The following is an 11,558-nucleotide window of genomic DNA, read 5'->3' on the forward strand; positions in this document are numbered from 1 at the left end:
AACACTGAAACATTCAATTCTCAACTTTCTGGAGCAGTAGCTTACTTGATATTCTTAAAAAACATACAAACACCAGAGAAAAGTTTATAATAGCCTCAAGAATTATTCCACTGGTAGGAAACACCTTCGACAAAAGCTTCCTCTACATATGGAACTGGTGATATCTCAAACATTTCTCTGCGAAATGAATTCCAAAAATGACCAAATTTACTTCAAAACGTACCTTAAACATCTCCAAAGTTACAAAAGCTTCTCATAAATTCTAGCCTATAAAAAGAAATATATTCCAATAGTCACTTAACGGTTGGGCCTGGAAAAGTTGCTCTCCCCCTTCGTTACGTTCGAACAAATAAACAAAATTCTTAACTACCGATTGTAACAATCTACGTACGGAGTATAATATGTATACATACGAATATATATATATATATATATATATATATACATATTAATATATATATATACATATTAATATATATATATATATATTAATTTTTAATTAACTATTATTAGCGACCATTATTATTGTTATTATATAAAATAAAGTTTAAGACACGTTATTCGAATGTTAATTGATTGGAGGCCGATCAGCAGAGGGCGGTGAACATATTTCTCCGTGTGTTCATCGATTGTTTAGCTGTTTCTCTCTTCTTTCATTTTTATTATTTTTCTTTGTTTTTTCTTTTTTTTTTTTACTTTACTTTAATCGTACAAAGCGCACCGCAGCATACGTTTGCTATTAATCCTCTGCACCAACCGCGTTTTTCGTACAAAGAGATTCTCGGCTCGTAAATCCGTATTGTAAATAATGCAACCGTGATAGTTTCGTTTCACGGCAATCTCGTAGCGTATAAACAGTGAAAAATGATACTTCATATACTATATATATGAATACTTATATATACTTTATATTGAGAAATGTAGGGGGGAAAAAACGGACACAAAATTAAACGAAACGTTAAGTTAAGAGGTATTATTATTATTATTATTATATTATTATTATTATTATTATTATATTATTATTATTATTAAGGTGTTGACTGGAGAGTTCAAGTGGTTAAATAATGTGAAACCTATTGTAAATATCACGGAGATAACTTAAGGGGAGGAACCATAACGGAAGGAATTTGGTGTTAAGCGTTTCTTAGAGTATATTTTGTTTATGGAGTAGAATTTATGTTAGGCTTTTGTAACCTTGAGGGTGTTTTATGTATGCATTGAGGTAGATTGGGTAATTTTTGGAATTCACTTTATGTAGAAGCCTTTGAGATGCAGTGCGTCTTGTTGAATAATGTTTTTTTTTTTCAAACTCAAAGAATGGTAACGTGGAAAGTAGTCCACCAATCTTCCTGTACGTTTAATTAATTCGAGTATCTTGTGTATGAAGTAAGAAGTAGAATGCTGTCATTGTTCTAAGTATGTGTTTATTGCGAAAGACTGCACAGGGAATGGTGAAAATTCATACTGTCTCTTCGAACCCTTCTGAAAAATTCAATTCTCAACTTTCTCGCCAGCAGTTCAGTTCACACACGTTGCCAATGTATAACAACGTAGAACAATGACAACATGTGTGAACTAAAGTGCTGGCGAGAAAGATTGAGAATTGAATTTTTCAGAAGTGTTCGAAGAGACTTTCGAAGAGAAAAAATTCCATTCATTCTGGATGACAATTGTGTCTTCCAGAATTATTCCACTGATATATATACACCCTCGCTAAAACTTGCTCCATGGGGAACAGCTGATATCTCAAAGACCTGTAACGATCCAAAAAAATTAGCAAATGTACTCCAAGACATACGTAAAACATTCCCAAAGTTACAAAGCATCGCATGATATCTTCTCTGCGAAAGAAAAATCATGGAGAACGCTTAATGTTTGTTAACCCTTTGCACTCGAGAGACTCTCAATCACCATTAGGTTTCACGTAGCAATTCTACAATATTCAAAGTTGTTAGGTTCAATTTCTTTGTATCAATAAAATGATTGTTGGTGAGGTAAAGGTGACCCTGTTCTGAAATTTCGATAGCTTAGAACTGGTGGCAATAGAATGTTAAGAAACATCTCGAGTTTCTGGTAGATACCAGAAACAAAAGGCCTCGAGTGCAAAGGGTTAAGCCTCCCAGTGTGGTTTCTCCACTTAACGTAACCGTTGCAGAGGATTAATCGTTCCTCGTGGCGAGTCATTGGTCCCTCTGCTCAACGGAGATGACAAGAGCGCGCGTCATCGCGGAAGTCCGTTTCTCGATTCGCGTCCTCGCAATGGAAATCTGCACGATGACTCGGTGAATAAAAGTAAAACGCTCTAACTCACACACGACAATCGTTGCTCGTCCATGCATTCTGCTCCGAAACGAATCTTTCCTTGTGTCGTCGTACTCCATTCGCCTAACCGTTAAGCTAATTTTTCTTTATTATTATACTCGAGAGTGTTGCGGAAACTATGGGGGAAAGTCTTTTGTTAATTAGTATGTAGCGGCTAACGACTAACGAACGTTACGACCATAAGTGCGCAGAATGAGTATAGCAAATTCTTTTGTGGAAGAAAATTGAATTTAATATGCGAAGAAGAGTCTTATTGTTAAGCATGATTATTAACCCTTTGCACTCGAGAGGTAACTCTCAGTTGGCTTTTCTTTAGGTTTCATTTCTTTGGAACTCAAAGTGCCAATAAAATGATTGTCGTTGAGGCAACGGTGACCTGATTCTCAAATCTCAAATTAGAGATCTCAACGTAATCTTAGCATTCGTGGGAATAGAATGCTAAGAAAGCATCTCGAGTTGCTGGTAGATATCAGAAAAGAGGCCTCGAATGCAAAGGGTTGAAAGAAATGCTTGAATGCAACTACCTAATATTTTTCCTTATTACAATACACAAGTTTCAGTAACGGAAGATGAGGCAGTCATTCATTCTTATGAAATGAATGACTGCAACAGGACTTTTCAAAGTCTCTTCGAGTCTTAAACAAGCATTCTTTGTCAAGTACACAATTGCTTTGTGAATTATAGTATTTGTAAATTTGTTGAAAATTGATTGAAACTAGCTAGTCAATGTTAACCCTTCGCACTTGAGAGGTGACTCTCAGTCACTGCTAGGTTTTCTTTAGGTTTAATTTCTTTGGAACTCAAAGTGCCAATAAAATGATTGTCGTTGAGGCAAAGGTGACCCGATTCTCAAATCTCAAATTAGAGATCTCAACATAATCTTAGCATTCGTGGGAATAGAATGCTAAGAAAGCATCTCGAGTTGCTGATAGATACCAGAGAAAAAAAGGCCTCGGGTGCAAAAGTTTAATGGCTACGAAATGATTTGCTATGCTTGTTTCTTAGAGTGGTCCTTATTTTAATAATTTGTCGAGTCTGTGTTACGTAACAGTAAGCTTACCAATGTTAAGCTTGGTGATTACTAATGAAGCTTCGTGGAATTTTTGTCATTGATTACTTTCAATTTTATAATTCTGGTGAAAATTGATGGAATGATTCGAAACTTGGCAGAGTTATTGCTTGTGATGATAGGAAGAAGCCTAAAACCTAAAAGCTTCAGAGTGTTATCTGAATTATTTCCCTACAGACCGGTAAGCATGAAGCTTTACCACAAACAGCTTCGCAATACAAATAGCCTTCTACTTACCAGCCTTTTACGCAAGGGAATTTTTTTAGCAAATCTTCCTGTCGCTCTAACTAACAAATCTGCCAAATTTCAAATCGTTCCATCACTTTTCACTGGAGTTATTAAAAAAGAAAAAGGGTGATTTATTTTAAAGAATTCCATCAAGTTAAGTGGCCTCAAGTTTTTGGAATACTTTTTTTTTTTATATATATTCGCAAGGTATCACAAAGTGCGTAACATGTATTTAAAAGATCCTTAAAACAAGGACCACGCTATTATTTATATTCCATTCACCAGATAATGTTATCTTTTGTTATCTTTCGTAACGTTTACAACGATATCCAGACAGAAATAGGAAGCCCTCGTCTCGGGCGAGCTTTATCTCTCATTCTGATTCTTCCAGGCCGAAAGGAAAATGGACGTCCGTGTTCCGAGCAACTTCTTAGGTACCAGCGTTCCCTTTATTCGCTTTTATCATCCAACGTGTACCTACTTAACTAATTATACATATATGGAACGCTTTGTACCTAAAAAGTTCACCGTTTTATTAAACATAACGTTAACGATACCACTTAAAGTTGTCCGCTGTATACGCATACGTACACACGAACACACACACATACTTACACTGATCGAAAAGCATCTCTGTGGTCTCCATTTGCTTGGCTTTCAATTAGACTCTCTATAGCACAAATTTCCGTCGTTGGGAACAGAACATTTCTTTCGGACGACGACGCGCTTAAAGATTTATCTTTCTGCGATATTCTCAGGTTTATCTGCTCTTTTAGTGTTTTCGACGCTTCTTTACCGACCGTTTCTAGTTATCGACCGTTCCCAATTATCGACAGTCGAAAGTGTAATCGCGAGCTCGATTCGTTGTTCGCTGCTCGCGTGGCGTGGAAATCGTTTTATATTTTTCACGGAGGAATGTCTCGTAGAAACGGCGTTGAGAGCTCTCCATGCCGCGCGAACGAGCGAACACGCATTTTTAAGGGGACTTTTCAGGGGCACTGTTACCGACTGAACACCATATAGCACGTAGCTTTTTCCGATTTACTCTTCTCTTCACGCTCTCGCATGTGTTCGACTATGGCTGGCTCGTTGGGACGATTATTCCGCGAGCGACATGAAATTATTTAAGTAGTACATTTCATTCCCTCTCAGATTTATTTAACATGTTTCTATATAATATATATGTCGAGAAATGTTTTCACGAGATTTGTCGAGGGAATCGAAGCGAATCGTACGCTGTAAATTATTTGTAGTTGAACCAACCTTGTAGAGTTTTAATTATATTAAATATTTATGATTATATTATATAATTAATTAAATATTAATAATTATACAGGGTGTCCCAAAAATGTTGCAACACATTGAAAGAAGTGGTTCGGGAGGTGATTTGAAACAACTTTTTCCTTAGCGAAATTGTTATACGAGGCTTCGTTAAGGAGATATTAACGAAAAACTCCGGACCAATCAGAGTGCGCGTATACCGTTGGAGCGCCCGCTGATTGGTCGGGGTTTTTTGTTAATATCTCCTCAACGAAGACTCGGACAATATTTTCGCTAAGGAAAAAGTTGCTCCAAATCACCTCCACTCTGTATATACAGGGTGTCCCAAAAACGTTGTAACACCTTGAAAGAGGTGGTTCGGGAGGTGATTTGAAACAACTTTCTCCTTAGCGAAAATGTCATCCGAGGCTTCGTTGAGAAGATATTAACGGAAAACACTGACCAATCAGAGCGCGAGGATGCAGGTGGAGCGCCAGCAGTAGGCGTGGCTACGCGCTAGGCGGCCGCGCTCATACGCTACCGCGGTCGCTCCAACGGTATACGCGCACTCTGATTGGTCCGGAGTTTTTCGTTAATATCTCCCCAACGAAGCCTCGGACAACATTTTCGCTAAGGAAAGAGTTGTTTCAAATCACCCCCCGAATCACCTCTTTCAATGTGTTACAACATTTTTGAGACACCCTGTATTATATAATTAATTAAATATTTATAATTTATAATTATTTTAATTATACGAAATATAATGTAGCGTTTATCGTATACGCGATAAAGGCTCGAATTATTCGTTCCATACAATTTGAACCTAAAAAAGTTGATTCCTAGCGCCAGCCCTGGTCGTGCACCCTGTGCATCTCAACTTATTCTTACATTTATCCCCGTGTGCCGCTCTCGCTCGTAAATCGATTTGTATCGAAACCCCCCCGGCCCGTTCGGTCGAATTACGATTAATTATATAAGCGAGTCGCGCACAGCTTTTGCACTCGTGTTTTACTTACCGTTGACTCTTACTACTGGTGCACCACGCCTCTGTCTGACTATACCTTGACTCGTACCACGTGCTGGTATTCTACTTTACCGGTCGACTTTATAGACCTCGAACGACACTTCCTACCGAAAACCATGGACGATTCACTTAGGAGACATCCTATTTACAGAATATTCCACCTTCCTTACGCTTTAACCAGTGTTTCGCGACACGTTTCGCAGACTATTCTATTCGCAGAATATTCTATTACACCACCGTAATGAGACGCTGTACTTGATCTCGTGGATCATTGTGCACTGCGAGATCTATTCGTAGGGGTGGGCTTTCCTGTGAATTCGACACCAAACAATTTTTATATATATATATATATAATATATAATATATAATATAATATATAATATTATATATATATATATCTTTCATTTCTTTTCAATTCGCTTACCACTTTAATCCGTTCGCTCGAGTAGTTACCGACCGAACAGCGAACGATCGAGGAATCTACCTTATCGTCCATCGATGTGCGTCGAACGATCAATTTCGAATAATTCCCGCGTTCTCTCGACGACTTCGAAGTGGCTGGGGAAATATTTGGCACTTTGGCGAGAAATTTTTAACGATGCGTTATATTACCTTGCATGCCCGCGAGAGCTATCCTCGGTTTCCGCTTTTTTCCGATCTCTGTTCAACCTTTTCTTACGTTCAATTCTGTTTATTTCTATATTCACTTCATGCGAGTACCGTGGGTGTATTCAGGTCACGTCGACTTATGTACATCGAACACGTTATCGACAGGGTACCGATCTACGTTCAGGCACCTTTTAGCCGAGTGCTCGTGTCACGGTAAAAAGCACTTTGCGTTTGTCGGTAACGCTTTACCGACCGATGGCTATAAAATTAATTGTAACGATATCAACTTTCGTAACGTTTATTCTTATTAGTACAGATCATATTTATACAGATTAACATTCGTACAGTGTTTTATAATTCGTGTAAAGACAGTATGCCGTTTCGATTTAGTAAATAACAAAGTCGCTATGGTGAACCGGTCGGTAAGGAGTCGGGATCCTGCGGTTACCATTGGAACTGTTCGATTTATTCGGTTCGAAGATCAGGTACGGATCGTTAAAAGGTGCCTAAGGGATACGAAGGAAACAGAAAAATAATTTTGCTTGAAAAAGATAAGTGATTTTCGAGAAGTGGTGTACTGCTAAGTGCGTAATTGCTCGTTGCATCCTGTTATAACCATGATATTATCCTTTGCTCTTGAAGGTAATAGGTGGCGAGTTGCAGGAACGTTTGATACCAGTACCCTACAGCAAGAGTTCGACAGACCAAGCTGTAAGCGCTCCTCTCTGCTCTATCTTTCTCTCACTTTCGCTAACTCTTATCTTTTTTCTGTACTGTCTGTCTGTCTTTTATTCTATGTACACCCAGTACACGCACGCGCACACACGCCACACTTATATATACACATATACATACACACGTACACAGAGTTTCTGTCTGCTTCCTCTCTCTCTCTCTATCTCTCCCCCCCCCCCCTCTCTCTCTTGCTCTCTCTCTTTACTCTACCTGTTCTCTGTTTACGTTTCACTGTTAAAATCCATCGTTTCGCTCTGTCACACAATCTGCTGCCCTTTGTATGCTTCGATTCGCTTCCTTCTTCTCTAACGTTTTCTCTAGTTTTATCTATGCCAAGGATCGGCACGGGCCTCTCTCGCGCGTGGTGCCGCCCTGCTATCTACCAGGGCCGTTCTAACAGCATAGAGGCCCCCGTTACTTGCGCACTCTAGCGCCAATGTCTGATACTTGCGTCCCCGGTCTTACAAGGGGATCATCCATGAAGAATGTATAAGGAGTCCTAACTGTGTAGTGTAGAAGTATATATATTTATTTATTTATTTATTTATATATTTATTATATATATATATATATATCGTAGTCTGTGCTCACTTGCGCCGCGAGTGGTAGAAATATTCATAACTTGAAACTCGGGATTTTGATCACAGTTTTCTAGTAACTTTCGTAGGAAGTTGGATCTCCTTATACTTTGTACAGTCTTCATGGGACCATCAAACATGGTACCAGAGATGGGCAAAACCCTAGGCCTCGAATAAATCTAAATTTTGCCGATATACAGGGTGTCCCAAAAATGTTGTAACAGCTTGAAAGGGGTGGTTCGGGAGGTGATTTGAAACAACTTTTTCCTTAGCGAAAATGTTGTCCGAGGCTTCGTTGAGGAGATATTAACGGAGAACACTGACCAATCAGAGCGTGAGGCGGCCGCGCTCCCCGACCAATCAGAGCGCGAGTATGCCAATAGAGCGCCCGCGGTAGCGTATCAGCGCGGCCGCTTGGCGCGCTCTGATTGGTCGGGGAGCACGGGCGCCTCGAGCTGTGATTGATCGGGGAGTGAGGCCGCCTCGCGCTCTGATTGGTCAGTGTTTTCCGTTAATATCTCCTCAACGAAGCCACGGACAACATTTTCGCTAAGGAAAAAGTTGTTTCAAATCACCTCCCGAACCACCCCTTTCAAGCTGTTACAACATTTTTGGGACACCCTGTATACACGCGTTCTTCGTGCCCTTCGTGTCTCTACGCAATATACGTCACATCTCTTTCCTCATACATACACACACAGACACTGGACACGCGCGACGCTGGCTGGCTTTTGTTTATCCGCTTTTCTGTCTCGGTTGTTTCTTGTTCTTCATTTCTCTTTCTTCGTCGACGCTTCGCGCCGGCGGTTGACCTTTCGATACGAGTCGATGTTCTCCTTCGAGTAATCGAAGAACATTTGCGTTCGTAAATGCAAGGATAGAAAGGAACGTTGGAATATCGTACATTTCTCGACAAAGCGTTTAATCTGAAACTCGAAGGGATTCGATTGGATCGACTCGATCGAAGATCGCCGGCCGAGCGTCGACGATGGCTTAACCGATAGATAAGACGAGTACCTCGCGACCCTTTCAGCAGCACGTTAACACTTGCGTTCTGTTTACTTCGTACTTGACACTTTACCATTTCTCTGTCGCTACTTCTTTTTGGGAGCGAGTATACACGCGATCTACACAACGAACAACGACGTACCCCTACTTTCGAGCGACGAGTTCGTGCGTCGGAATTGTTACCAATTTGAAACGTGCCTCGAATAGAAAAACAGCGAATCTGGTCGCTCGAAAGAGGGAATTGCTGTGTACGTAGTCGTTAGAGTAATTGGAAAGGGACAGAGGCATAGTTGGAACGAGACCTTTCTTTTTTCCGCTCGGAGGAACACCTCCTCTTTCAAGAAGCATTTCTGCCAAGTCTCTGGCTGTAGTAGGATTTGGTCGCTGCTCGATCGAAGGGCAACCCCTTTTATTGAATGGATTTGCTGGTCCTTCGGCTAATTATGCTTACATGCAAGCGAGTAGCGGATGATATCTTTAATTGCATTCACGATACGACGTGGCTCGCGTTACTTTATTATTATTAACCGTCGTCGGAGAATTATTTCCAACCGCTCTGGATACCGAACAATTACAGAAACTCGTGCTAGGGAAACGTGGCTGTTTCCCTCTTTGTCTAACTCGAGAAAAAACTGAATTCTATCGTTCTTTGGGGCGACCAAGGCGCCAGTTTTCCGGTCGTAATAGGTACTGCACTGACGCTGGAGACACTGCGCGTGCGTGGGAGACAGAGTTAGCTGTCTCCCACCTTTTCTAATTCGCGCGTAAGCTTCGAGAAAAGCTTAATTTTATCATTCTTTGGGGCGACCAAGGCGCCAGTTTTCCGGTCGTAATAGGTACTGCACTGACGCTGGAGACACTGCGCGTGCGTGGTAGAGAGAGCTAGCTGTCTCCCTTGGAAATTTCATCCATTTGCACGGGGTGCGTAAGTTACGATCGCGACCCTGCGACAAGGCCCTCGACTCGCGCATGCGCGCTGTCGCTAGCGTCAGTAAAGTATGTAGTAGGAACACAAAACTGGCGCCTTAGTCGCCCCAAGGAATGATAGAATTGCAACAGAATTTGGACCATCACAGCACTGTCCGGTCTTTCTCGACGCGCATGCGCAGTGTCTCCAGCGTCAGTGCAGTGTCTATTATAACCAAAAAACTGGCGCCTTAGTCGCCCCAAAGAATGATGGAATTGCAACAGAGAATTTGGACCATCACAGCACTGTCCGGTCTTTCTCGACGCGCATGCGCGAGTTGGAAGCAACAATGGCGTCACAGGCCACTGATGGGGGTGCCAGAAGATTATAGAGTCACTATGCAGTAATTTCTTCTGTAGATCAGTTACCCTTCGTCAGTATCATCGATACTCTTACAAATCTGCTTCGGTCTCTCCTCGATTAGTACACGTTTCTGTCAACGTTCGAGTACCAACTTAATAAATTTGCAAAATTTTAATCGCGATACTCGTCGAACGCACGCGATCCACGTCGTGTTCGCCAGGCACGTTAGTATTGTTTCATGCATCACGATCTTAACCACACCTAGTGTTTATACCGCATCTCTCTCATCGCGATAACCCAGACCAGGTTTCTCAGTCATTCTCGATCCAGCGAACGATCCACCAGTTTTCGTCGGCGGACAGATCGACGAACTTAACCCTTCGAGGAAGAGGTCAGGCACTGGGTGATATTTTTTTTTTTTTTTTTTTTTTTTTTTTATCACGATCAATTTTGAGAGACTAGTCTCAGATTACGCCAACTACGGAATCGTCAACGAAACGATGGATAGAAGCGTACCGTCCTCGTTCGAACTGTATCGTGACGAACGCGCCACGAACGACACCTTTTTTTTTTTTCTCTAACTTCGCCACTGAACCTTCACTCTCTCTGTCTCGATCTCTGTCTCTCTGTTCTCTCAACGCCTACTCTGATTTTTGCCAGACGATCGACACGACTTTCCCTCCGAGGCGTTTCGGAATTCGCGCCCCTGCGCCGAGGTCTTCGACAAGGGAACATCGCATTTACGAGCTCGTGGATTTGAACGTTTATTCGTTACGTTATAAACGTTACAACCCTTGGAGCCTTTTTGCCTTTACGTTCGAGACTTACCTGACTTCGTTTCGACGATTAATGTTATAAAAACTAAGGCGATGGCACAAAAGCTTCTAGGATTGCGATATTTCTTACCCATAGAATAAACGTATAAATCGTCGTGCAAATCTACGACCATATACATGCGACGTCACCTTGCGGGCCTGCAAAAGGTTGTTCGGGGCGACTGAGGCGCCACTTTTACGATCGCATTAGATACTTCGCTGACGCTAGAGACGGTGCGCATGCGCGCTAGTGTCGCTGCGCGCGTTGCGTTCCAGGGATCGGCAGGGCTCAGGCTTCCCCCACTCCACGTTATTCACCGCGCTCCCCCACACTCTCGCCCTTTCTAGAACTCGACTGAGCGGCTCAGCCTGAGCCGTGAACGCCAGTGCGTGTTGCGGCGGGGAACTGGATGGTTGTGAAATTGAGGAAACGCGTTGAACAGTGCGCGACGTATTAAGGAATAGTAGAGAAGAAACTTCGTATTATCGGTACAAAGAACAAAGATAGAGCGATATCGTGTTATTCGTCGTCGTATACAACGTCAGGGTTGATTTAACGTGTTCAGTCGAGCGTGACGTCATGCATCGCTCTGTCCTCGTCTCTCCTACGCGCCACGTTCCACGTGATTCGACATCAAGC

The 11,558-nt window shown here is 41.8% G+C and overlaps 1 protein-coding gene across 8 annotated transcripts in view; it reads left to right on the forward strand.

Moving 5' to 3' along the window:
* Positions 1 to 11,558, forward strand: part of LOC128881812 (plasma membrane calcium-transporting ATPase 3) — a 74,199-nt gene that overhangs the window by 56,678 nt on the left and 5,963 nt on the right. Inside the window, exon 16 of one of the 8 annotated variants that reach the window (XR_008458181.1) lies at positions 7,155 to 7,170. The exons of 4 other annotated variants lie outside the window; for them this stretch is intronic. Coding sequence is in view for 2 of the 4 variants with exons in the window: in XM_054133152.1 (XP_053989127.1) it covers positions 4,011 to 4,295 (285 nt within the window). In the remaining 2 variants the exon portion in view is untranslated. Of the gene's footprint in view, positions 1 to 4,010; positions 6,471 to 7,154; positions 7,224 to 11,558 lie in introns of those variants that run through there. 3 more of the 8 variants (XR_008458180.1, XM_054133152.1, XM_054133150.1) reach the window with 3 other exon arrangements.

This window comes from Hylaeus volcanicus, chromosome 9 (genome assembly GCF_026283585.1).
Source record: "Hylaeus volcanicus isolate JK05 chromosome 9, UHH_iyHylVolc1.0_haploid, whole genome shotgun sequence".
NCBI lineage: Eukaryota > Metazoa > Arthropoda > Insecta > Hymenoptera > Colletidae > Hylaeus > Hylaeus volcanicus.